At 51.0% G+C, this 27,357-nt stretch overlaps 2 protein-coding genes across 2 annotated transcripts; both read right to left on the bottom strand.

Moving 5' to 3' along the window:
- Positions 1-910: 910 nt before the first annotated feature.
- Positions 911-14,332, bottom strand: LOC308551660 (keratin, type II cytoskeletal 75-like). The gene is made up of 9 exons (XM_081126336.1): positions 13,809-14,332; positions 11,729-11,937; positions 9,399-9,459; positions 8,489-8,584; positions 6,330-6,494; positions 5,414-5,539; positions 4,714-4,934; positions 4,085-4,119; positions 911-2,785 (listed from the first exon to the last, which is right to left on the bottom strand). The coding sequence occupies exons 1-9, from the start codon at positions 14,256-14,258 to the stop codon at positions 2,583-2,585; spliced, it is 1,566 nt and encodes a 521-aa protein (XP_080982462.1). The 5' UTR covers positions 14,259-14,332; the 3' UTR covers positions 911-2,582.
- Positions 14,333-16,233: 1,901 nt separating this feature from the next.
- On the bottom strand, positions 16,234-25,880 carry LOC308551731 (keratin, type II cytoskeletal 75; the record flags this gene model as incomplete). The annotated part of the gene is made up of 9 exons (XM_081126361.1): positions 16,234-16,469; positions 18,375-18,409; positions 19,799-20,019; positions 20,160-20,285; positions 22,365-22,529; positions 23,191-23,286; positions 23,615-23,675; positions 24,608-24,822; positions 25,395-25,880. The coding sequence occupies 9 exons, from the start codon at positions 25,878-25,880 to the stop codon at positions 16,234-16,236; spliced, it is 1,641 nt and encodes a 546-aa protein (XP_080982487.1).
- Positions 25,881-27,357: the final 1,477 nt, after the last annotated feature.

Raw genomic sequence — 27,357 nt, 5'->3', positions numbered from 1 at the left:
CAGTGGGGTTTTCCCTTCCACACTATGACATTTTCCAGGTCAGAATCATCTCAATAATAATAATAGTGAGAACATTTATTGGGTGCTTACTCTGTGTTGGACCCCCCTGAGCTCTACATTCATTATCTCATTTAACCCATGTGATGTCACCATTATGGAGTTTCTAGTTACAAATAAGGAAAGCCAGGAGCGGAGTGGTGAAGTTCCCCCAAGGCTGATTCAACTCCATTCTCTCTGATGTCGCCCCTCTGCTGCTCCATCAAGAGAAACCTGGGTTAGGGATCGGGGTCTGCAGCCAACATGTGTTATATTTCCTCTGTTCCTCCACTTCCCCACCTGTAGATTAGAGGACTAGAACTCAAACATTTCTTGTGTTGGACAATTCTTAGTCTAACTGTGACATTTTGTAATGTCCCTTTTTGCATAGTCTTGACTTGTGGTCCCAGCATGCTGAGGAGGGAAGATGGGAGCTGGAGCAGGTGAGGGTTGTAATAAGAGACTATGGGCGATGCTGGGGTGGGGTCCTGTGCATGGTGCAGGGGAAAGGGGTTCTCATTGTGCCCTAAAGGAAGTGTCCCAGAAATCGGCCCTGGAGATGGTGTTCATGATGATGGCGATGCTGAGAAGCCAGACCAGAGAGCAGGATCCCTCCAGACTCCCACCAGAGAAGATCAATGAGCTAGTGGGCACCTGTGAGGGCTGGGCCCAGTGGGGCAGTGTGGACATGGGAGAGCATCCCTCGGACACATCCAGGCCAACATACAGCCTCCATGACCGTGTTGAGTTCCCTGGAATTCTGGACCAGAGCTCTGGGGCAGAGAGTAGAGTAGTTCATTGGAAGGCACCTTCTCCCGGAGAACCCCAGGTCCACGGTTGCCCTCTGAATGTGAGATAAGACACACTCAGTCATGACCCAGAGAGCTCAGTGACATTTTATTGAAGCTATTTCGGGGACTAGGCAAGCGCAGGGAGCAGGCAACAGAGAAGGGTTTGAAAGGATCAGAGAGGGAGTGACTTTCGGGAAGCCGTGAACTCTCCTGTCTTCATGCCAGCAGCACGCAGCCAGTCTCTCCTTGCCTTGGGAGTGAGTTTTGGTCTTGAATACATGGTAGGTGTTTTGAGGGCTTACAACTCTTCTAACTAAATAGGGAAACCACCCTGTGAAGGCCAGCCTCGAGAAGATCCCTGTGCCCCCCCCCCCATTCCACCACCGCCCTACTCTGCTCCCTTTAGGGGCTGAGCAACGTGCCCCCCAGGAGCACTGAAGGAAGAGCTGCTTCTCTTCTGGGTCTGCTCTCTCGGCCTTCCCTGGGGGCAGGGCATTTGGTGGACTGCCCTCAAGTGTCAGTGTGGCTAACGCTGGGGATGTGCAAATCCTCACCAGAGGCATTTCGGAGACAGGAAGGTAGAAGATGAAAGGTCAGGAGAGAGAAAGAGCAGGAAATGTATTGAGAACAGAAGAGTAGGGGAGAGGAAGAAAAGAGAGAAATAAGGAGAGCCGAGGGGAGGAGGGGGTTGGAGAGCGGAGACGCACAGGGTGGTAGAGGGGGAGAGAGAAGGTGGAGAGAGCAGGGTAGCAAAGAAAAGAAGACTTTCCAGAAAAGAGAGGATGTGGCAGCACAGAGGAAAGAGAAGTCCTGAGCCTGGAGGGTGATTTGCAGGAGGACTGTCTCAGGGCAGTTCTAATACAGGCTAATTGGGCTCCTTTTCCCTGGGTGTCTGCTGTAGGCATCTGGCCCTGAGCTGCCTTTTCCACACCTTCATGTGAGCCTGTCTCCTTTCCCTTGTCATCAGGGCCCAAGCCCGTAATTCTAATATTGGCTTAAATGAGGCAGATTTGGAAAGAATTTGGCTATAAAGTATCAGTTAAAGCAGCCTTTGGTCGTGGAGAACTTTTGGATTCTTGATAAAATTATTCCACTTCCCTATAAATAATCCAGAGCTGGCAGTGTTTCAATGGGTGTTGATTTCTTATTCAAATATTCTGCTGGTGGAAGTTGTCAGGGCAAGTGGCTGGTGGCCTGGGCGAGGACATGAAGGAAGGGGTGAGGAGGCTGTATGTGGGCAGGGTTTGCAATGCTTCCTGGCCTCAGGGGCCTGCAGGAGGTGTTCTAGTGTGAGGAGAAAGCCCACATGGGAACTCTGGCCTAGACTGCACTCAGCTGTCTTGGAGCACCAAGGCCAATTCTAAGCCCTCCGGAGGAGGACTGTGGTTGCCGTGGCTCTGGGTCGGACAGGAGGAGGGAGACCCAATTGAACCCCTGCTCTGGAAGCTACTGAAGGGCAAAGTCCTAGCCCAGGTCTTGAGTCAGAGCAGTTGAGTCAGCATTAGTTAGAATGGATGCCTGTAGTCCCTGGAGGGCTCTGGGATGGGCAGGGAGTGGGGTTCTTCGTGGGGACCTGTCTGGAAGCAGGATGGATAAGGTGACCTTAGAGCACACAGGCCACTTCCCCACTCCCTGTGCTTCCTGCTGCCAGGATTGATTTTGTGCAGGGGTGTCAGCAAAGCGGCAGGCCTTGGGCCTGGGAACTGGGGGCCTGGTGGGGCAGGTGTGGGGAGGCAGCGGAGGCAGGGGGGCCCTTTAGCTCCTGTAACTCTTCTTGGTGGACGATGTCTTGGAGATGATGCGCATGCTGGAGGTGCTGCCGCCCATGTTGCGGCCGCTGGTCGAACTGAAGCCCCCGCTCCCGCTGCCGTAGGAGAGGCCGCTGCTGTAGCCGCTCCCGCCTACACAGAGGCCGCCGCCCCCGCTGTAGCCTGTGCCCCCAGAGGAGGAGACCACGGCTGTGGAGAGAAGGCACAGGGCACACTGGCAGTCTCCTCCAGTTTCCCAAAACCCACCCTCTCCGGGCCTGGTGCTCATGGGGCTCCTGTCCATGACACCTTCTCAGGGAACAGGGACCTCTCTCAGTCCCTCAGTGGCCAGGGTCAGAGGCTGGGCATGGACATCCCTGTCCCCATCACACGTTGCCTCAACATGAGCATCTGCACCGGACATTGCACTTTTCAAAGCCCTTCACAGCTGTGACCACACTGGTCTCAATTGGCTCTAGAGGACGCTATTGCTACGAGCACCCCCATTTTACAGAGGAAAAACTGAAAGCACAGAGAGATCAAGTGGCAAGCCCAAGGTCACCCCTGCCAGAAAGGCACTAGGCTCCCATGCTGTGTTTATTCTTCATCTATACCAGAGACTCTCACTGAGTGAACCTGGAGGCCCCGCACCTTGAGAGGATCACAGGCTCCATGCTGGAAGAGGCCGGAGGCCATTCAGATGCCCCTCCCCTGGGACTCAAATCCCCTCCAGTGTGTCCTGAGGGATAATCGTCTAGCTTCTGCTCAAATACCTTCAGTGACAGGGAGCTCACTGTCTCTAGATGCAGCTCCCCGGCCTGTCAAACATTTGAAAACTCCTCTCTGGCCTCCCCCTCAGTGTGTGTTTCTCTAGGGAACCTATTCCTGTTCCTGTGATTAACCTGTTTCAAGCTCTCCCCCATCCCGGCTCTCCAGCTTCTCTAATTCGGTCTGACCCACATGGAACCCAACGAGATTCCACTTCCCATGTCTGGGACTCAGAGTTCCATGAATGCCACCTGCTGGGTCACTGTGTGAGGTGATTCCCCCCATTTCCTTCCCATGAGCTGAGGCCAGTCCTGGTCAGTCACTGCTCTGCTCGTTCGATTAATTTGCTTCAATTCTAAATACATGTCTTTACATTTAACCTGTCTTGTAGCCTCTTGGCAATTATGTGAGTTTGAATCCCTACCGGAACTGAAATCAGGGGTTCAGATGGGGGACCCATTGCTCTGAGAGTAGTCCTGTCTGGTTCCTGGGGTCCCCTGGGGCCTGGGGGCAGTCACTCCTGTGGACATATGACCCTACTGGGATGGGCCCCCAGGGTGAGGAGTCATGACCCCACTGGGAGGAAGAGCCGAAGAAGAGAGGAGATGCAGAGTCCCTAAAGGGTCTTAATGACGTTCCTAACTCAGCTTGTTCATTTTCTAGCCATCAAATCCTTGTTAGTGATGCTATTAGCTCCCATTCTGTCTCCCACTTTTCTATCATCCCGAGACGTTTACTCACAGATGTTCACGGGTCCGACACCTTCTCCAGTGAGTCTGTTGCAGGTGGGAGAGAAAGAGACATTTACTGAGACATTTAAGAGCCCTGGGTTCTTTGTGTTGAGAGTTATCAGCACAGAGCACTTGCTGTGTTCCAGGCACTGTGCTTAACAAGCTTTCTATTCATCTCATTAGCTTAAGGAAGCTAATGTGAATCTGTCAGGGGGCAGCTAGAGGATAACCCAGTCAGAATATACAGAGAAACGAGGAGAGGGACCCATGCTCACTAGATAGAGAGGGGCGGTTAGATTGTAGGCCTCTCTGGGCAACGCAGAGACCCTGAGGCTTGTCCCAAGTGTGGCCTCATTTGTCATAGGGTCTGGGCAGAAATTGCCCTGCTTATGGCCTTCCAGGTAGTCATGGGCCACTTTTCTCTGACATCTTTCACGTTGGCCCCTGTCCTGGGTCCGACAGGAGCCATGGGACGAGTGGTGACTGCAGGAGGCCTCCAGGAAGCAGCTGCATTTTAACCCTGTTTCTACCCCTGGAATTTCTGGGGCCTGACACTGTGGGGCTCTTGGCCTCTGTGGCCTTGCTTTAGTGCTCTGGAGGAATCTTTTTGAGCCACGGTGGGAGGAAAAGGTAGCCCACCTGCTCTCCTCCCCCTCCAGCAGCTTCCTGTAGGTGGCGATCTCGATGTCCAGGGCCAGCTTGACGTTCATCAGCTCCTGGTACTCGCGCAGCTGCCTGGTCATTTCCTGCTTGGCCTTCTGCAGGGCGTCTTCCAGCTCGGCCAGCTTGTGCTTGGCATCCTTGAGGGCCAGCTCTCCACGCTGCTCGGCATCTGCGATGGCGGCCTGGAGCGCGGCACACTACCGGGAGGGCACAGCAGTTTGTGAAATCCGCAGAGAATGCAGAAAGAGGTGGGCTTCAGGTTAAAAACATGGAGGAATTTTTTGAAATGGATTTCATGCAAAGGAGGCTGGAGCTTCATCATGTTTAAAAATAAGATTAATCTCTGTTCCCCTGGGATAATTTGAGACTTAGCCAGGGTAGAGAAAATGATTTGGGGGGTCCTTTCCAATGCTGAATGTCTCTGAATAGTAGATAAGTAAAGCTGGTGAAAGTTTTGCTTCTGATGCCTCCAGAGGACAAAGCCTTCCCTAGAAGAATTGATGTTGGACAGAATTCAAGAAGAAGGTCCTGACAGCCCCGGGGAGGCAGGAGACCACTCTCCTGGGTGGTCACTCATCTGGGGAGGCGTCACTCTGCATGGGCTGAGTGAGGCCCAGGCCCAGGTCTGCCCGGGGGCAGGGGCATGGATAGGATGACTCTGGGAGCTCAGGTCTACCTGCTTCTTCAGGTTATCGATCTCAGAGCGCAGCCTGTGCATCAGCCGGTTCAGCTCAGAGATCTCCATCTTGGTGGTGCGGAGGTCGTCCCCGTGCCGGCCGGCGGACTGCTGCAGCTCCTCGTACTGGGGAGAAGCAGAAGCAGGAGGCAGGGAGGCTCAGGCCAGGGAAGAGAAGGCAGCGGTTTCCCGGGGCCCAGCAGGCTTTCAGTACGCTGCCTGGAGGCTCCTCCCCTGGCCCCCATCAAATCCACCCCCATTGTCCCTGGGCTCTGCCTCTCACTCTCGGTGTCCACAGGCTCCGCACCACAGTGGGACCTTTCTTCTTGGATCGGGTCTTTTGTCCCTCTTCCTTGACACCAGGTATCTCATTCTCAGCCTGTCACTTTCTGATTTTAAAGCTCTTTCATGTCTGTTTTCCTTGCACCACATCTCATTTCCCCAGTGACTCCCCAGCTCAGAGTGTTTTCTCTAGCCTGGAAAATGTCATTGCGTGACCCATATCCAGCCTTTGTCCCTGCACCTCTCCCCCACCCCGAAGCCCCTCAGCTCCAGAGAGTTCCACCTCTCTCCTCTGGATCCAGGAGGCTCAGCATGCCCCTTGTTCCCACCCTCCCTCTCTCGCTCCTCCTGGCACTGGTGGCTGCTTCTGTCCAGCTGTCCCTCGCCTCTCCTCACAAGGCGTTGGAGGTGTGTCCATCCTCCCTGTGGCAGGACTGGCCACCTCCGGCCTTCATCTAGCTATTCCTCCAGGTCCTGATGGTGCAGCCCAAGGAGTAAACCCCAAGCTTAACTCAGATAGATCCCTTCGACCCCATCAGAATGGGACATCCGAGAGGACAAGGCTCTTACCTAAATTGCCTTTGAAATCCCAGCTCTCTACAATTGTTTCATGAGCTTGACGTTGACACCTCACCTTGGTCTGATACCAGGACTCAGCCTCGGCCCGGCTGCGGTTGGCGATGTCTTCATATTGGGCCTTGACCTCAGCGATAATGCTGTCCAGGTCCAGGTTGCGGTTGTTGTCCATGGACAGGATGACAGAGGTCTCAGAGATCTGGTCCTGAAGCTGAGCCAGCTCCTGTGATGGGGTCCAAGTGGGACAGCTGAAGCAGCATGCATGTGTGTATGTATGTGTGTGCGTGCGTGTGTGTTGGACACTGTGAGCAGGCCCCCGGAACAGATCTTGGCATCAAGGCCTCATTTGCACTGTTGGGGTGTAGCGCCCTGCCAAGGTCTAAAAGGGCTGGGAAGATCACTGGGGAGGCCACTGGGTTTACTTCCATTCTTTCTCATCCACTCATCTGCGTGGAGGGAGCAGCAGCACAGGCAGCTTTAGCTGCTCCGTCACTCCTGCTGTCAGGGGAAGGCGCTTTGTTGTAACCTGTCAGTGCCGTGATGTCTCATTCTGAGAAAAGCACAGCCTTTCACACCAAATAAAGAAATCATCTTGTGAAAGAAAACTGAGTCAGAAGGAGCCAGATGGCTTTGCTGCATCTCAGTCTTGTTTCCCAACGTTGCTTCTCCCAGCCCCTCGGGGATGGGAAATGAAAATTAGCTGAAAACAGCAGAAAGGGCACCAGACTGAAAGATCCAAATGTTGGGTCTGCCAAGCAGGTTAGATAGCATCTCTGTCTGAGAGAGGAGCATTAAGTAAGTTTATGTCCATGTAAGATGGTTTTTGAAACAATAAACCCACAATTAATTTGTTAATGATCACTCCTCAGGTTCATCTAGAGCATTGGCTTTAAAAATCTGATCCTGAGACCAGGAGCATCACCATCACCTGGGAACTTGGTTGAAATGCAACATTTTGCCCTCCCCCCCCCCCCAGACTCACTGAATCAGATTTGGTGTTTTATTAAGACCCCTAAGAGACACTGATGCATTGTAAAATTTGAGAATAACTGGTCCTAAACACAAATCTTAGAAATATCCCTTCCTTTCTTTATTAACAGTTGGTTCATGTATTTTCTGCTTCAAGAACTTATTATTTGGTTGTTGTGTGCTGCAATTTGTTTTTCCCAAATAGTTTTTTCCTGGTAGCTGAAGTAGCTCGAGGCTTTCAACCCATAGGCTTGATGGGCTGTGGGCTGGTTCAGAACGAACACACCTGTTGTCAGCATTAAAGTAAATAAGCAGAGAAAATGACGCCTTTGTTTGCCTCTTGCGGGCTGTTGGATGGTCACTGAACCCATCCAAAGACACAGAGCTGATGCTCCTGCTCCTGGGACAAAATGATCAACTTCTGTTTGGCACCAAACACATGTAACCCCCCGGGTGTATTGCCTGTCCTTGCCAGGCCTACCTGGGGGTGCACAATGTCTCCTGCGCTCTCCCCTCGATGCCACTGATCCCACCTCTCCCATTCTTCCCCTCACTCACTCTACTCCAGCCACCTGGGCCTCCTCCTCGCATGCCTGGGTCCTCAGTTCCTTCAGGTTTCTCTTCAAATATTACCCACCATCTGCCTTGCCACTGCTCCTTATTGTCATGTTTTTCATCGACCCTATTGTCTGAAATTGTATCATGTCTGTGCTGTCTGTCTCCCCCACTGTAACCAAAGCTCCAAGAACTCAGTGTCTCGATTGTGTTTGCCCCCCAAAACAGTGTCTGACTCTTAACAAAATATGTCTTCAGGAGAACCAGGCAATTGTGTTGTGTTCTTCTAGAAGCATCCGAAGGCTCACTAACCGTCACTTGATTTACATAATTGCATCATCCTGCTGCCAAGAAGAACAGGTAAATTTAAGCTGAAATGGGCGAGCCCGGTTGCTCAGATAGTTCTATGGAAAGCATGGATAATTCAATGACAGGCAGTTATTTTGTTTGACCAACAGAACACGCTTGATCCAGGTGGTCACGGTTAAATTTCTCCCCTCACCTGACCTACCAGCTACCTGATGGAACCTTATTTTCATCCTGGGTAGGGAAAGCAGCATCTGCTCCATGAATTCCAACTCAGGGGTGGGGTGAGGAGGAGAGGAGATCAGAGCAGAAGCTGGTAGCCTCTGTGCCCAGCCGAGACCACCCAGCCTCCAGCCCCTCTGAGGGGGACCAGTGGGCACTGCTTACCGCATCATAGAAAGCTCTCAGGAAGTTGATCTCGTCCATTAAGGCATCCACCTTGGCCTCTAGCTCCACCTTGTTCATGTAGGCGGCATCCACGTCCTGGGCACAGAACAGGCCGTCACTCTGAGTCCTACCTGCTCGGGGTTAACCAGCTCCCAGTTCCTCTGTCGGGCGGGAGAACTTCAGCTCCCCGGGATGAGAGCAGTTCTTTATTCCAGGTCATGGAGTGGGACTGGCAGGGGGGTTGGTCCAAACTGTGTGAGGACCAGGGCACTAGCTCATCAGCTAGTACCACATGGAAAGATTTCCTATATCACTTCCACATGGTGAGAACAACCTCATCCTGGGCCCTTGGGCTCTCCCAGCCTCTCCCTGAGGTTCTTGGTGGCTTCCCTTCCTCCTCACATTCTCTGCCCCTTCCTCCCCTACACACACCACTGCTTCCTTCTCCCTCCTTCAGCTTAGTTCAGGGCAGGCTGTCCCTTCCGTCTATCCCCCCCCCCCCCACACACACACACAGCAGGAAGGTCCACAACTCTGTGAAGCTGATTCCAGTCCTGCACTGGTCCCCGGCTCTGCTTTGATGTCCTGGAGACTCAGCTCAGTGTAAGGCCCATCTTGCTTCACCTCTCCCTGCACTGGACGCCATGCGGGGAGGGGGATGGTGTTGTGATTTGTGGCTTGGACTTTGAAGCCCTGGATCCTGACCCACTTCTGAATATCTGGGTAACTTGGGCAACTTGCTTAACTTCCCTGAGCCTGAGTTTTCTCACTTCTAAAGTAAAACCTGTTTCCAAGATTGGTTGCGCAAATCAAATAAAGCCTTGTATGCAAGACCATTGGTTTAAGTTGCAGCTGTCACTCCTGGAAGGGGCTGCCTGGGAGTCAGAAGGAAGCAACCCTGTCCCCTCACCTTCTTGAGCACCACAAACTCATTCTCCGCTACTGTGCGCTTGTTGATTTCATCTTCATACCTGTGGAAGGATCAGACATGGACTGATATTAGGAGCGGTGGCCTGGGAGTAAGGTTAAACGGTGGGGCTGCGGGTGGGCAGGGCTGCAGAGCAGACTTCGAAAATGTGCTGCTATAGCAGAGCTCTCCTGCTACACACGTGCTACAAATCCCATATCAGCCGGCACCCACCTACCCCTGTCCACACAAAGCCCAAACCCCAAATAACAACAAACAGAACCAGCCCTCATTTTTCTGAGCGTGCTTTTCACACAGCTTTGCTCCTTAGAGTGCTTAGGTCCCATCAAGGGCTGTGCATGCTTCCTGTTATAACCCATGGCCTTGTCCCAACGCAAACAGAGGCCAGGAGGGGAGGAACAGAGAGAACAGCAGGAGGAGGGCAGTCTTGGGCCTCAGTGGCTTCCGCACCCATCTGTGCCTTCATACCTCTCTGCTGTGTTCTCAGTCACGTTGACCCTGGCTTAGGACATAGCCTTCAGGTGAAAGGAGCCACCCACCCCCTCCAGATTCCTCATTCCTCAATCTTCCCCCAGCCGGCACTCCCCTCCTCCTCACTCACTGATCTCTGGGAAGGAAGTTGCACTTCTGCTGTCACGACTCATGCCCATCCTGCCCAACCTTTCTAAGTAGCAGGGGGTCCCACCCTTTCCGGGGCTCTTAAGGCTGTGGCTGGGGCTTTGTCTCCTCCACCTTCCAGCCGAGTAACCCCCGCCCGGTAACTTAACCTCTCATATATGCCCTTCCCATCTATGAAATGGCATGTCATTATTCTTTTAAAACCAAAAAGCGCTGTCCCACATGATATTTAACCAGCTCTCCCCTGCTTTTGTATTGCCTCGGTTGTCCAGTAGAATCTGAGACAAGCTCTTTCCTGCCAGTCGATTTGGTTTTTCTTATTGTTTCTTCTCATTGCTTTCCACTAATTATAAACACCTGTTCTTCACTTATTCCATGCAGCTGTCCTCCTGTCCTATTTCCCGGGTCACAGGCCCTCTGCCAGAGGGCCTCTTAGACACCTGCCACAGAAACATTGCCATCCATTCACTAGGAGCAGATGCTTCAACCCTTGCCCCTATATCTCTCCTCTGTGCCTCTTTCCTTCTCAGCATTAAGTTTTCATGTCCTCCTCCAGGAAGCCTTCTTGGACTGAAACACTGCTACTTCTCGTTTGCATACATATTATAAATTATCCATCTGCACTTGCTTTTCTTGTCACTACCCACATATACCTAACATTGATACAATAAAAATAGCGAACACTTATTAACAATTTATTATGCCAGGCAGTGGACATCCTACCAAGTAGTTTACATGCAAGTTTTGTTGTATTATTCTCAACCCTTCTATAAGGTGGGTGTTATTAATATCCTCTTTAACAGACAAAAGAACTGGGGCTTACAGAAGTTAGTTTTCTTTAGTTCTTTTAGCTAGTAAGTGGCTGAGCTAAGATTCTAAAGCCACTGAGAGATTCTATACTGCTGTCAATAGAACTTTCTGTGATCATGGAAATGCTCTATATCTGCACTCATTAGCCTCGTGTGGATTGAGCACCAGACATGTGGCTAGTGAGATCAAGGAGCTGAATTTTAAATTTTATTCAATTTTAATTAATTTAAATTTAATAGGCACATGTGGCTAGTGGCTACCATGTTAGAACTCTAAAGCCTTAACTCCTACTTTATCACACAAACAGTAACTAAAACTCTTAATCGAGTAACATATTTTGTTTGGACCAATACAATTAGAAATAAATTAGGGCAATAAAAATAAGAAATTACTCATGTCTATAAGCAGGAGCATACTATTATGTTTCACGGTGTGTGTGTGTGTGTGTGTGTGTGTGTGGTTCCAGGAGAAGGCAGCATATATGGGTCCATTTCCTCTGTTCCCTGCCCCTTGGCCAGGGTTGGGGTAAATGCATGGACATTGTGTAAGTTAGCACTGGGACTGAGTTGAACAAATGTGAAGGTGAGAGTCTATGGGTTTAATTTTTAACTCACAAGTTGCCACTTGTATAAACTTGGATGAGTCAGTTGCTCTCTTAGAGCCTTACTTCTCTCTCTGCAGAATGTATCCGGTTGTTGTGTGTATCATGCTCTCTGTGGCCATGTTAGTTATAGTCCTGTATAACCCCAGTCCCTCCCCCAAACCCCAACATTCTTGACCCAGGGTCCCAGTTCATTTTCTGAGACTACCCCAGTGCCCTACGTGTGTGTCCCTTTTCCCCCTGAACTGGGCTTTCAGGAGGAGCCGGCTGAGTGTCCACTCACTTGTTCTTGAAGTCCTCCACCACGTCCTGCATGTTCTTCAGCTCCGTCTCCAGCCTCGCCCGCTCCCCGCCCAGGCTGTCCAGCTGCCGCCTCAGGTTGTTGATGTAGGCTTCAAACATGGGCTCGATGTTGGCCCTGGTGGTTTTATGCTCCTGCAGGAGGCTCCATTTGGTCTCTAGGACCTTGTTCTGCTGCTCCAGGAACCGCACCTGCCCCAGCCAGAGGTGAGAGACTGTGAGGGCTTCCTTGCAGCAGCCTCCCAGAGAGCTCTGGGATCCAGGATCCCCCAACAGTGCAGGAAGGGGGCCTGCAGGACTTCAGAGTCCAGGTGACAGGCTCCTCCTCCTCAGCCTCAGCCTAGAAGGAGCCTGGAAAGTAGAGAGCCAAGCAAATGTAGGTGCAATGGGCCTGGGAGACAGGCAGTGGTTTGGTTTGGAGGTGGGAGAAGCAAGGAGGGCCAGAGGGACTGGACAATCTCTAACCGCACCAAACCGCATCATGTGTGGTAGCTGAAGACAAGAACACTTGGCCATCACATTACTGGGTGAAATTTTGATTTCCAGTAAATAGACAGAAAGTTCTTCGCAGAAATTCAACATGTCTATTTTCTTTCCAACATGATTTCTCATTACCTAGAATCTGGACTCAGTTGCCCACACACTCCAGGAATGCTGGAGTGGGTCACTTTGGAGTCACATTGAGGGGATCTGGGAACAATCCCAGCTTGGCCCCTCTAATTGTGTGACCCTGGCAAGCCCCTACCTCTCTCTGCTCTCTCAGGTCCTCTGTGGTCTTGTGCTACAAATTTGGTTTTCTTGAATTGTACTCATCTGCCCCCTCAGCCTGGAAAAATATGCAGAACTTTTCACCCCAAGCAAAGTCCTTCTGTTGGGAGTAGCTGGAATAATGCACAACCTCAGAGAATGAAGGAACAGAGCCTCCAGGACTCTGGAGATGGCAGCGGACCTGCAGGGGCTCTTTGATAAATGCACACACCCCACCAGCTTTCTCTTCCATTGCAGAAGAAGGAGGGCAGTCCTGGCTCCAAGTCCTCCCTAGTTACAATCCTTTGCTCCCCATGTGCCCTCCAGATGAACTTTAAAAAGCAGGGCCCATGTTCTTTCCCTCAGATCCAGGCTCCTGGAAAGCTCACAACTATTAATGCAAGCACCAGGCCTAGTGGGGTGACATGGGTGATAAAGTTGAGAACCACTGTCTCCTTTGCTAGGTTTTATACATTTAAAGATCTGGGTCCATATGAGGAGGCATTTCATAAACTGTTAGACCTGCGAAGGCACCTAGAGTCCATCTGTCCAACCCCACCAAGGCCCAAGAAATTAGGGATTCTCCTAGCAGTAGAGCCAAAAACAAGACGTGGGCTGGTTGCCTCTTAGCTTAGCACTCTTTCTCCTAGATCTGAGGTGCAGAGTCTGCATGATCCAGATCCTTGAGTTGGTTCTTCCCAGGCAAAACCAACCAGCTCGGGTGAGCCAGTGGTGATGCAAAATAGAATACCAAATAGAATTATTTCTTTCCCCAAACTGGGGAAGTCCCTAAGATTCCAGGCCACACAGCAAGGAAGACCCAGGACTGCAGTCACAGCTTTCCTCTCTCCAAAAGAAAAGAGTGAAACACTGAACAGCCCCTGGCCAACCACCCAGCTTCCCAGACACACCCAAATCACTAAGAAGGTGCCACAGGAGGACTTGCCCCTAGTAAGGGTCAGGAAAATGTGACCTCGGCCCACTTCTGTGGTCTGAACTTGTATCCTTTCTTTCCTTTGCCCCTTTCCCTCCAAACCAATCCTCTTTCACTGCCTGATTTTATGCCCAGCATACGATCACTGTCCATCAAAAGAACAATGTCCTTGCAATGGGTCAGAAAGTTCTAGAGACCGGAGGTGGACATTTTTTGCTCCCACCTCAACAAAGTGGGAAACCACCTGTCTTCTACCCTGTCAGCAGTATTCACGCTCCCCAGGATCACAGGTCGTGGGGAAGTCACAGTTGACCTCAGAAAGGCATAAAGAGCAGAGATCCCAGCCCCAGTGTCTCTGGAGGGGACCCCACCTGCCTCTCACCTTGTCGATGAAAGAGGCGAACTTGTTGTTGAGAGTCTTGATCTGCTCTTTCTCCTCCTTCCGCACCCGCTGGAGGGAGGGATCGATCTCCAGGTGGAGGGGGGTCAGGAGGCTCTGGTTGACAGTGACCTCATGGATACCCCCAGAGCCAGGCATTATCCCTCCTACCCTGTACCCTATGCCGCCAAGGCCCATCCCATAGCCAGCGCCGCCGAAGCTGCCCCGGCTGGAGCGGTAGCCCCCACTGACAGAGATTCTCTTGCTGCCCCCAAGGCCATGGAGGCTCCTGGTCCCGAAGCCGCCCCCAAAGCCACCCCCGAATCTCTTCCCGCCCTGGGTCACGGAGACCGAGCTGAAGCTGGACCGGGAGCCTGGGAGGAGGTTCGCTGAGGAAGCGCTGAAGTTCCGAGTGCCTCCTGACTTGATGGTGATAGAGGATCGTTGGGTCATGGTGGGAGCTGGTGCCAGAGGGTCAGAGGAGCAAAAATATCAAAGGGATGAGGAGCCTTCAGAGTCTAACTCTCCCAAAGGCTCTCTGACTTTTATCCCTTTCAAGAACTGGGCTTGGCCGGAGAAGATCAAAGACCACTTTGTTGAGTTCATCTCAATGGCATGTCTGGCCGCTGCCCATCTTCCTGCCCCGCTAATCATCGCAAGGAACACTCCACCTAGGGCAGGACCGGGCCTGGGCATTCGAGCCCGGGGCAGGCCTGGGTCCCAGCCCTCCCCTCCCCCAGGTTCCCTGCCACATGCCCCAGACACTCCCACTGCGTCTCATCTGCCCCTCTCTTCTTGATTTCCAGGTCTTAGCCTCTGAACCCAAGCATTCCTGTCATGGACATTTATAAAGAAACCCCGTTTATTGAGGCTTCAATCTGTGCAAGAACACGTGGCAGGTCAGTTGCAAGCGTGATGTCATCTGAAGAACCAAATGACACCTTCGTGAGGGTGGATAGCAACAAAAATGGCTAACATTTACCGAGCAGCCGCTATGGATAGCTGTTTATACCTGTCTTCTTGTTTAATCCTTACATGGCACCATGTGGCGGCTATCACTGCTCCTGTTTTGTACCTGAAGCAGCTGAGGCCTGAAGTACTTAAGAGACTCGGCAGACCTGGCAGACCTCACGTAGCCAGTGACTGCTGTGCGCATACCGGGCCCAGTGGTCTGACTGCACCTCATAGTGACGAAGAAAGGTGGCTTGTCAAAGAGAAGCAGACTCAGGATTTCGCTCCAAATTCCTGTCCCCTCTACTCCTCTTGTCCCAGGTCTTAACTTGCTCCTCCCCGCTCCGTCAGGGATATTTAACAATTGTTCTCAGTGTCATTTCTCTCCTTTTTGCCATCTTCTTCCTTTCAACCCTTCCAAATTTTCCCTGATGAGAGGGGTCAGGGAGGCTGTAAACTCAGGAATGTGGGAGCTGTCTGATGTCTCATTGCTGCAATTATGGGACTAAAGTGTATCCTGTGCTTTGTGAAAGCACTGCCCCGGGGCTGACTTTTAACTCCCCTACTGCCCTGTTATTTCTCTACTCAGGTCTGCAAGTTAGAAGCTGTCAGGGAACAATGGCCCCTTTGCTGGCAGAGGGCTGGGCCACTCGCCCTGCGTCAGTGTCCTGGAGGAACAGTCTGGCTTTCGGAGGGGGTGGCATTGCCCTGCATGACATATGTAGTGGGGAGGCTGGGCAGGGCTTCTGCTCAGGCGCTTGAGCTTCTCAAAGAAGGCATCCCAATGAAGGGTAGGAGGAAGTGGGCAGAAGCTTGGGTGCAGAGTCTGCCCTCCTGTCCCTCCCATCTCTCCCCAGTTCAGCTTAGCTCTGGGGGGAAGTGGGGAAGGGAGGTCTGGTGTGCTCTGAGCACTCCTTGTGTGGGGCCTTGTGCAGGGAGGAGGCCTAGAGGAGCAGGAGGAGGAGAATTGCTCTGTGCTCCGTCACCATTCCAGAGGGCTGGACACCAAACACATTACACATACATTTAATTGACACATTCCAGGGAGGGGAGAGAGGGAGCTCTCACTCCCAGCAGGCAGCTTATAAGCACCGTGAGACAGGGGGCCTGACAACCTGGCATTAAGATGGCCTGGGAGACACAGACTCCCCATTTCTGCATCTGGAGGGAGGGAGGGAGGAAGGTGGAGCTGAAGGGGAGTCCCTGCAAGACAAGCTGAATGTGAATCTTGAAAATCTCTGCTTGGACACAGAGAGGGCTCCAGGAGCAGTCTGGGGACCGTCGAGAGGGCAGAGGCTGGCTCAGGTTGGAGACAGGTTTAGCCAGGATGCCAGGCTTCCTAGCAGCACAGGTGGGCCTTATGAAGGGAAGAAGGAGAAGGACCCAGGTGCCCAGGGGCGGGTGCACGCAGGCTAGGTCAGTGGGCAAAACTGGTTTCAGGACAGGGGTGAGGGAGCGGGGAGGGGGGGCTCTGCACTTAGTGTTTATAGTTCTTTCGGCTGGAGGACGTGGTGGAGACAAACTTGACGGTGGAGCCATTGCCCCCAAGGCCTCGGCTGCTACTGGCACTGAAGCCGGAGCCTCCCAGGCCTGTCCCCAAGCTGTGCCCACCACTGGTGGTGAAGGAGTAGCCGCTGCCCCCACCGAGACCCAAGCTTCCACCTCCGATGCCGCCGGTGCCGTAGCCACTGGAAACAGTGGAGGTGACCACAGCTGTGGGAAGAGAGGAGACGTGGTCAGAATCAAGGGCAGGAGAGAAGACACCTGGGGTGTCCGTTAGCCTCCTACTGATTTTCCCACCTGTGTGGTGAGGCTCCTGTCCTATGCTCAGCCTGGCTCTCCCGGCCTGGAATGGCTCCACTACTCCTTGCCTCTCTCTTCCTTCCAGATCTTACTGGCGAATTCTCTCCTCTGGGAAGCTACTCCAGTCCACCTGCCTTCCCCTTGATCCTGCCATACTTTCATGCTGCTCTGTCCCCATCGTCCTCTGCGGGTCTGGCTCTGGTGTCTCCCTTCCTTCTAGAAGCTCATAGCGGGGCACGTATGTGCTTTCCCCCAGCCTCCGTGGTCTGAATCCCAGAGGAAGCTGGGACATTCTTGATAGACCAAGTGACAGATGACCCATTTTGAGAAGGTTTGAGGTTTCTAATTCATTTAAAAAAGAGCCATATTAGGAGAGAGTCTTCAATGTCATAATACCTCATTGCAAGTTAGAGAGTGCCAGCCAACTTGGCGCCTGTTCTCTCCCCAACCTGCTCTTTTCTTAACCACCACCACCTTAAACATCTAGTTTCTTCCTTTGGGTTCTTGAGAAGGAAAATTGAAATAAAAAATAGACTCTGTTATTGGATAAATTGTGTCCTTCAAAAAAATATGTTGAAGTCATAACCCCCAGTATCTGTGAATGAGACCTTATTTGGAATAAGACCTGGCAGATATAATCAAGTTAAGAGGAATATCATTAGCCTGAACTCTAATCCAATATGATTAGTGTCCTTATAAGAAGAGGGAAGATATCCCTCTTCCTCCTTCCGTTATGCGAAGACAGACACACAAGGAAATAGCCATTTGATCACAGAGACAGAGATTGGAGTGATGAGCCAAGGATTGACAGCAACCACCAGGAGCTAGACGAGGCAAGGGGGAATCTCCCCTACAGGTTTCAGAGGGAGCACGGTCCTGCCAGCACCTCGGTTTGGGATTTCTAGCCTGCAGAACTGTGAGACAATAAACTTCTGTTGTTTTAAGCCACCCAGTTTGCATACTTTGTTGTAGCAATCCTCGGAAACCAATACAGATTTTTAGGTGCTTTCAAGAGAAAGCTTTGAAGATCTCTGGAGACACTATACAAAGACATCAAGGAAGGACACCTGGGTGGTTCAAAGAGCTCTGCCTTCTAGAACCATCAGCTAATATAATCAGTTGTTTTCGTGAATCCCACATCAAGAAAACAAAACTCACTTGCAGAGTGTAAGTTGTAGAAGTCATTTCTGTTGGCCTCAAGATGCCAGCACTGAGCTCTGACCTGCGCAGGGCTGGGCCAACTTGCCAAGGCCTCTCTTATTTCTCAGCAGCTGCACCCACCTGCTATGTCTTGTGGTGCTCTCACTGCCCTGAAAACCCTTGTTAACTCTCTGCACCTATAATCTACAGAGTTCAGACAAGCAGTGGGCCCTCTTCCCAAGTTGTCCTGGGAAGGGGCTATCTAGATGGCAATGCCCTTGTGCTCAGCATTAAGACTCCCTCTGAAAGCTGAGGGCAATCAGGAGTTTTCATAAATTCTGTCTACATCAAACACTCATCTCTGAGCTAGATTTGCAGCCCCAGCTGGAACAATGTGAGGTCCTGGGAGATGGGAGGTGTGACCCATGGGGCTTCTAAACCAAGGCAGAAGGAGTACATTGCCCCCTCTGTGGCACTCTCTCACTTGCAAAGAGCTAAGTATTGTGACATTGAAGACTCTCTCTTAATATGCCTCTGTTTAATGAATCCAAAACCTCAAACCTTCTCAAAATGAGCCTTTTTGGTGGGATCTCCTCTAATGCCTCATGCACACCCACCACCTCCTCATCCCCCAATCACACACAATCCAAATGATGCATATGATGTCATACTCACAGATGTTAACTGGAGAAACACCCTCTCCACTCAGCCTGATTGGAAGGAGGAGGGAGAAGGAGGTTACTATTGTGTCCAGAAGCTTGTGGGCATTTGAAATGACATTTTTGTAATTGTTTTAAATGCATTAAAAAACCCTTTATTATTTTTATTGCAGAAATAGTGGAGGTTGAAATTACTTAAATATGAGTAGTATTAAAAATAATAATTTAATGAATGAAATAATGTGGAGTTTAAGGTTCATAGGAATAAATCCTGTAATCCCAGAAACCCATTTTTGGTTTAAACCAGGTAGACACCTTATGAAAATTAAATCTAATCATACACTGGTATCCATTGAAAAGGTAGAACTTGTCATAGAACAAGAAGAATTCTCTCTCAACAGTGGGCTATTGTTGTGCACTGGGCAGTGCTGAGGTTATTATAGGTGTGGAGAGGAGTCTGAGTCATAAACATAACACTAGCAATAATCAGTCTATTATCGTGGTAGCAACTAGAGTAATTTTGTTTTAGCATCTTGAGGACAAAACTGTCATTCATTTATAAATACATACTTAGAACATTAAAAGAGCTAACAATTATTGGGTACCTGTTACCTACATTCTGTCACTCAATTCTCTCAACAACTCCATTAAGTAGGTATTATTATCTCAGTTTTACAGATGGAGAAGTTGAAGCTCAGAGAGGTTAATTTAATTTTCCCATGGCCACAAAGCTAGATTTGAAGCCAGATTCATTTGTCACCCAAGCCCACGTCTTTGGCCACTAAATTGAAAGATAACTATCATTTAATGAACACTTTGTATACCATGCATTGTTTTAAGAGCTTCATGTATGGTCCCTATATTAATTCTCTTAAAAACACATGAGCTAGAAACTGTGAGTATCCCCATTTTACAGGCAAGGACACTGAAGAATGGAGAGGTTAAGTAATTTGCTCGGGGTCATACAGCTGGTAATTGGCAGAGCGCAAAGCTCCCACTGATCCAGGTCATGTGACCTGGTCTGTTCTATCATTGAAGAAACTGGGGGCCAGAGATGGGATACTGACCTGCCTAAGGTTACACAACCTGTTAGTGGCAGGCATGTAAGCCTAAATCCTAGGATACTTTATTCTCGGTCCAGAGCCTTTCATACCACATATCCAGCCCTGCATGTAACCAGGTTTCTCCTTTGACAGAACTTGATTACTTAGACCTGATCAGGTCCTAGATTTCTATGGGGTACTATAAGTAGTTATACCTCAAACATGGGACTCTGATAAATGATTCACTAACCTGGAAAAAAATTGCACCTGTATTCTTTGTCATAACCCAAGTCCACTTGCATTTTGCTCTCTTTTCTAGGTGAGGAGGAGACTGCAGCAACCTGAGCCCCTAGGAATGGCCAGGCAGCTGGGATGGAGTTTCTGTCTCTGCCCTCACCTGCACTCCTCGCCCTCCAGCAGCTTGCGGTAGGTGGCGATCTCCACGTCCAGGGCCAGCTTGACGTTCATCAGCTCCTGATACTCCCGGAGCAGCCGGGCCATGTCCTGCTTGGCCTTCTGCAGGGCCTCCTCCAGGTCCACCAGCTTGGCTCGTGCATCCTTGAGGGCCAGTTCTCCGCGCTGTTCTGCGTCAGCGATGGCCGTTTGCAGGCTGGAACACTGTGAGGAAAGGAAGAAGACGTGAGCCTTACTGGTGGCCCCTGGATGTGTGGTGCTTCTTGGTTGGAGTCCTGTGCCATGGCAGAAAGACCCATAAGAAATGAGTGTGCAGGGAGGTCTCGGCCCTGCCAAAACTTCACCTGCTTCTTCACGTTGTCAATCTCAGCTCTCAGCCTCTGGATCATCCGGTTCATCTCAGAGATCTCTTGTTTGGTGTTTCGAAGATCATCGCCGTGTCTGCCCGCCGTGACCTGCAGCTCCTCATACTGAAGGAACCAGAGCAGAGTCAGTCATCTCGTCAAACACCTGGCTGGGCACTCCCTGTGTGCACAGCCTGGCCCTCAGAGCCACAGCAGGCCCATCCAGTCACTGATCATTCACACATTCCCTCGCTCATTTATCCAGGTGGTATTTCTTGAGCACATCTACTTGATGGGCACATTCGAGGCTCTGGGAATATCATGAAGAACATAGACCCTTGCTTACATTTTATTGGGGGAGATAGATATTAATCAAATCAGGATATTATTGAATATATAGTCCCAAACTGAGATAATTAGGAAATTAACAGAGTCCTACAAGAGTGCAATAAAGGAATCTGACCTAGATATGGAAGGGGGGTGATGATAAGGAAAGTCTTTCCAGAGATGGTGATGCTGGAGCTCTGCTCTGAAGGATGGGAGGGAGAGAGCTAAGTAACTGGCTTGGGAGAGTCCATTCCAGACAAGGGAAACATGGGGCTGGAAGAAGTGTGGTGAGCTCTAGGAATGAGAGGGGATTTGGTCACTGTCCTTGGGGAGTTCCTGGTCACAGAACCTACATCCAGATCGTGATCATAAATTTTGGTAGACCTCCAGACACCAATGCTGGGGAAACAGGGATGACATGCAACGAAATGTGTTGGACAGAGCTGAGGCTGTAGAGGACCCAGTTCTGAAGGCTTTGTAACAGAATCTTCCATCTTGGGTAGCCCTCCATCTCATCTATTTTTTTTTTTAAATATATCTTTATTGATTTCAGAGAGAGGAAGGGAGAGGGAGAGAGAGAGATAGAAACATCAATGATGAGAGAACCATTGATCGGCTGCAGCCCACAACCCGGGCATGTGCCCTGACCGGGAATCGAACCCTGATCGCCTGGATCCTAGGTCGATGCTCAACCGCTGAGCCACGCCCGGCTGGGCCCTCCATCTCATCTAGGTACACACCCAGGACACATTCATTTAGGAGAAATAAATACACCCTCTCTCCTCCAGCAGACTGGAGTAAAACCCATACCTTTCCCAACAAAAGAAGGGCCCCTGCCAGAGCGAATGTCTATAAATGCTGAATAGCTCAGCTCCTCTGTTTCCAGATACTCACAATTAAGGGAACAACAGCTTTGCCAACAAAAGAAATCATTTGCTATAAATTTCAACCACTCCACTTGCAGGTTAAGTGTATTTCACCTCCACTCACCATCAAGGGGCTGCCTCTGCACTGCGCACCCTTGTCAGCTGACACCCTGAAGTGGTAGGAGCTAAGGCACGAGTGCACAGAGCAGGGCAGGGGATAGCAGCCAGCTTGTGGGTGAGCAGCTGCCCCTGAAAAGCATCTGAATTTGGCAGGGAGCTCATCTCATCAGTTGGGCTTTCCTGCCTACTATACCCTTCCAAAGCCAGGCCTTCTTCTGGCCATCTGTACTTCTGGACAGTAGCTCTCGCTGGTTGTTCCAACCTCCCTCTTCCACATACAAACCCTCTTGCTCAGCAAAGTGCTAATTTCCACCTTCCAGCCCCACAGAACTGCTTGCTCAGCTCTGAACACCTCCCCCTCCTTGGCACTGTTTTGTCCCTCGCTGCTTCCAAAGTGGACTGAAAACACACCTCTTCTTGAAAACTTTTTGTTAATGTTGTCTTTTTCCCTTCCAAGATTGTCCATTCACTTCATGGCCTCCCAGACCTTGGGTTCTGTTTGGAGTCTATTTATTTACAACTCTGTGCCTTGCTTGGCATATAGTAGGAGCTCTGTAAACATGTACTGAATAAATAAGCCCTTTAGAAACATCTTTGTGACTGTTTCTTATATGTTTCGAAGTCTCACCCAGCCCCCAACCAGATCATAAGTGATGTGAGACGGTGACCGTCCTGAGCACCCAACGTCACCTGACCTTATAATAGTGTGTGTGGTTGGGTTTCCATAGGCATTTCAAGCTAAGTTTTCGTAATATCAAAGCTGCTTCTGCCAAGCTGAAAGAGATGGGAACTCTCACATACTTCCGGGAGCTTGTGGCTAACAGTTAAATGATGATTTGGGGCTTCAGAAAACACTAGCCTTGGACCCTATCATGGAGGTGCCCACACTCACCTTGGTCTGGTACCAAGACTCGGCCTCAGCCCGGCTGCGGTTGGCAATGTCTTCGTACTGTGCTTTGACCTCGGCGATGATGCTGTCTAGGTCCAGGCTGCGGTTGTTGTCCATGGATAGCACCACGGACGTGTCGCTGACCTGGGTCTGCATCTGGGACAGCTCCTACAGAACCAGTAACTCAGTGTCATCAAGGTATGAAAAGGAGGGATCTTGAAATCATGTGATTGACCACCCATGTAGGTCAGGAAGCCCAACTTTGGCATTCCTGGCAGGAGTCTTCTGCTCTTTCCTGGGCACTCCCAGCATTTATGGGGTCCCATGCCAATAAAAGGTTTCTTTAGGATCAGATGATTTTTAGGACCCTCTGCACAGTACGCCTTTATCCCTCCCTGCTTCTCTCTCTTCCCCACTGGCCCAGGTCTCTGCTTTCCAAGTGGCAGTGCCCAGAATGAAGCTTCCTCAGAGGGCAAAAAGCTGCCCCCTAAGCTGAGGCACAGCTTGCCTTTCTGAACTTTTCTGGGAGGGGGATGGAGAGGTGGGTCTTGATCCCCTGGGAATGTTACTCAGTGACCTGGGATTCAGGAATCAGCCTTCCCTTCTTGATATGCTATGAGATGGGGGGATGAGCTTCACAGCTGGAGTAGGGTTTACTGAGGCAAGATTTCAAGCAGTTCTCCTGGGTCCCCCGACCTTCCAAACCCCAGGTTGGAGCATCTGGGGCACAATGCCATGTAGGGACACTACGGGGATGACGCTCTCTGCAGCACCCCTTTCTTTCCAGGGGCCAGACCTAGGAGGGATAAGAACATTTGCAGGCTCTTACTTCCTCATAGAGCATCCGTAAGAAGTTGATCTCATCAGTCAGACAGTTGACCTTGGCCTCCAGCTCCACTTTGTTCATGTAAGAGGCATCCACGTCCTGGAAAAACAGCACAGGACGCTCCTCTGAGCCGCAGCCACAAGCGGCAAGCCAAGAGAAGCTGAGCAGACTCCTCTCTGGCCTTCTAGGTTGGATTTTAACAAACTCTGTGTCTGGGGTTGGGGGATTGCTGAGACCTGGAGGCTTGAGTTCCCTGGGCTAACAAAACCCTAAGCAGGGGCAGTGCGGCCATAAATACAGAGGGAGCATTTTGGCAGGTTTGAGCTCTCCAAATATGTGACAGCTCTTGGGTGGCCCAAGGGTAGGGTCACCCCATATTCCCAGATTCAATTTTGAATCTTCTCCTTTGAGAGACATTTCCACCCACCTTCTTCAGGGCCACAAACTCATTCTCGGCAGCAGTGCGCTTGTTAATTTCGTCCTCGTACCTGCGAGCAGAGGAGGGGGCTGTGAGCGAGGTTTGGGGAGCTCTGCCCAGCCCAGGAGGGGGTGCGGGTGCGGCCAGGGCTGAGAGCTCCAAGCCTCACGCTCCGCTCGCTCTCTGCTCTCCCGCGCACCTGCGCATAACTATGGGTGATTCACTTAACCTGTTTCCCTCTACGAAAGGAGAATAATTTCTTCTGCCAGTTTTGTGTTTTTTTCTTCTTCTTCTTCCTTTCATAAGACTAGAAGGTGAGCACGGAACTTATGGAAATAGAAACATGTACTTAGGCAACTCCGCCTTCTTAGAGATGTACAATTCCAATCTTTAAAACACTTTGCTGCCTCAAATGCCTGCTGTGAACTTTGTTCTGGTAGATTTTGGTAGCTTTTCACTGAGCCCCAGGGCACCTGATCGGTGTCCTTTTAGTGAGCAGGTGTAGCTCTACCTCAGAAAACAAGGGTAAGGCAGCTAAGGGGTCAGCGAGGGCCACCCCTTTCCACTGAATACCTCACCTACTGCAGCCTGGATGACCGCCGGTCACATTTAGCCTCCCAAGGAGGATCAGATTGCTTGGTTTATACTGTATGTGCATCCTGGAAATGCAAGCTGTCTCAATAATAGAGCTCATGCCCAGTGGAGTACATAATATACTCACCTTGAAATAATATTATGCTCTCCAGAGTAATAGTATTCTGTTAGGTGATACAGATATCCCTTTGTGGTTGTGTGCACAGGTACGAATAGGCTTCTTGTTAATAGTGATGCATGCCATGAGGGCCCCTCTGTTTACCTCCCACCATGCTGTCTTCATCTTATAGGATCACTAGTCCCAAACCTCCTGGCTGATACTGGCATTTGCTCCTTTGTACCTCTTTGGTGCTCATAGAAAGGAGCCCTGAGGTGACTGCGTGTGACCATAGCCTGTTTCCCACTTACCTGACTTTGAAATCTTCTACGACGTCCTGCATGTTCCTCAGCTCAGCGTCCAGCCTGCCCCTCTCAGTGGTGACACTGTCCAGCTGCCGGCGGAGGTCACTGAGGTAGGCATCAAAGAAGGGCTCCAGGTTCTGCCGCACCGCCTTGGTGCCCTGCTCCTGAAGGAGGCTCCACTTGGTCTCCAGGACCTTGTTCTGCTGCTCCAGGAAGCGCACCTGCAGTGGGAAAGAAGAAAATGAAATCCTGAGAAACAGGAGACTGAGAAATTAATTGGAGCCAGATACTCCAATTAATGAGGGAAAGAAGAAAAGTATACTCCCCCCGCCCCCCCCCGACACCCATATGTCAACTGTTTAACTGACAACTCCAAGTCAAAATGAGAAAGCCCTTGAAGCTGTCCAAAGTCCTCAGGGGCTTCCATTGAACTAGTACAGTGGGGCTTGGAGGCCTCTGTGGGAGCCCCTGCTCTTGGGTTGACAGTCTCGACAATGCCTGCTCTGGGTTAGGTTAGTTTAGTAGAAACTCCTCCTGCAGAGAACAACTTAGCTCTCCCTGGTGTTGACTGAACCGGCTCATATGGCTCCCAAGGAGGAAAAGGAGAAATCTGCACAAGGTTCCCTGGAGCAAGCTGGCCCCACTTGCAAATACCTCACCCCCTGGAAGTACCTGCTAATCAGATGTGCTTTCATAGGGAGGCTGTTCCACTGCTATTTCCCTTCTGGGCCTGGAGCTCTCCAAGAGGTCCCGCCAGCCCAACCCATTGGAGCAGATGCAGCTCCAGGCTCACCTTGTCGATGAAGGAGGCGAACTTGTTGTTGAGGGTCTTGATCTGCTCCCGCTCCTCCTTCCGCACTCGCTGGATGGTGGGGTCGATTTGCAGGTTGAGGGGAGTCAGGAGACTGTGGTTGACAGTGACCTCTTGGATGCCTCCAGGGGGGCAGACGGGGAAGCCAGAACCCCCATAGCCCCCTCCCACTCCACCCCCATAGCCAAAGCCACTGCTGACCCCAAACCCGCTGCTTGCCCTGCCACTAAAGCCACTTCGGAAGTTGTTGCCACTCCCACCGATGGAGACCCGCTTGGTCCCCCCTAGGTTGTAGAGGCTGCGGCTTCCAAAGCTGGCCCCTGGGCCACTGATTCTTCCCAGCCCTCCACTGGCCCCTGTGGTGCGGGCCACTGAGGCTGAACTGAAGCGGGGGCGCCCGGAGGCTGAGGCAGTGCTGAAGCCCCTGCGGCTGCCCGTCTGAAAGGTGATGGTGGACTGCCTGGACATGGTCGCTGAGAAAGGGGGCAAGAGGAGCTCCTGGCGCGGGTGTGTGTGAAGGGGGATAGAGAAGACGGGGTATCTGGGGAGACCCAGGCCCCTTGGCTTTTATGGGCCTCTGGGAGGGGCGGGGCAGTGCTGATGGAGGCCTCTGATAGCATCTCCTAGGCATTTGCCAACCCTGAGCTCACACTCGGCTCCTCTCTAGAAATGGTGTAGAAGCCACTGGTTGGTTCCCTGGCACGCCTCCCCCACGTGGAAAGTCTTTTCCAGTCGCAACTTGATCAGCAAATGAATGAGAAGCACACTAATTGCTTTCAGTCATGTCCTAATCATGCATGTGATAATGGATTCAAAAAACACTGCCTCATTTCTAAACCGCTTTCTTAGGCCTGGGACCAACTCCCTCCTGTCCAAACATCTTGTGTCATTACAAGTGACTGTGATCTCCTATTTCCTGTTCCTTCTTATCCCTTAGCTGTGCTTCCCATCCCAGAGCATTTTCTCAGCTATTATCGCCCAGTCCCCCTCCTCCCACCAAGCTGTCCCTTGAAAATACTATTGTACACTCATCTTTCTCAAGAATCCACCCAGTTTTGGTTGCCCCTTTATTTTACTCTTAAGCTTCCATCTCTATTGTTCAGGTCACAGGATACTCGGAGCATGAATGTGCTCGTGCATGTATGTCCTCTACTCCAGTACAACGTGACTCTAAAGGCCAGGCCCTCCATCTGCAATGGAGAGAAGCCATGCGAGTAGGCAGACAGGGTTGAATCCCAGGCCTGCCCTGTACTTGTTGTGAGACCTCTGTCCAGTCACGAACTTCTTGGAGCCTCCGTTTGGGTGTCTGTAAAGATGGGTTTGTGATGAGTGTTCATGTGTTAAAACAACTTTTCCGATGCCTCGGCCATGTTGAGTACTGGGTAAATGTTGAGTCTTCTCTCCTTCTGACACTATCACACAAGTAGGGATGAAGGGCCAGCAGCGTGTCCATCCTGTGGCAGGCTTGAAAGAAGCACAATCCAAGTTCCTTTTCTTTTCTAATGGACTCGTGGTCCTGTTGGGAGCACAACTTTGAAGCCTATTAGGTAATTGATGAAAAGGTGGTAGACACCAAAGCACTACCTCCTGGCTCTGCTTGAGGCTGCCTCATTCCAGAAGTCTCTCAGCATGGCTACTCTTCCTACTGGGGGCCAGGGTTCCCACCCTTTACTCCTTCCTTAAAGGGCTCCAGTGGCTGCACCAAGTAGAGGAGTTCTTCTTTTTCACTGGTGGTCTTGTTCCCTCCCTCCCAGATCTGGCTAAAACTGGAGTCTACAAGGCTCCTGGTTCCCCCCTCCTTTTTTTTTAAATATATCTTTATTGATTTCAGAGAGAGGAAGGGAGAGGGAGAGAGATAGAAACATCAGTGATGAGAGAGTCATTGATCAGCTGCTTCCTGCACCTGGGCATGTGCCCTGACTGGGAATTGAACCCCCATCTCCTG

This window comes from Miniopterus schreibersii (assembly GCF_964146895.1).
Source record: "Miniopterus schreibersii genome assembly, chromosome: 2".
Classification (NCBI taxonomy): Eukaryota; Metazoa; Chordata; class Mammalia; order Chiroptera; family Miniopteridae; genus Miniopterus; species Miniopterus schreibersii.
This window is presented reverse-complemented; position numbering and strand designations above follow the sequence as displayed.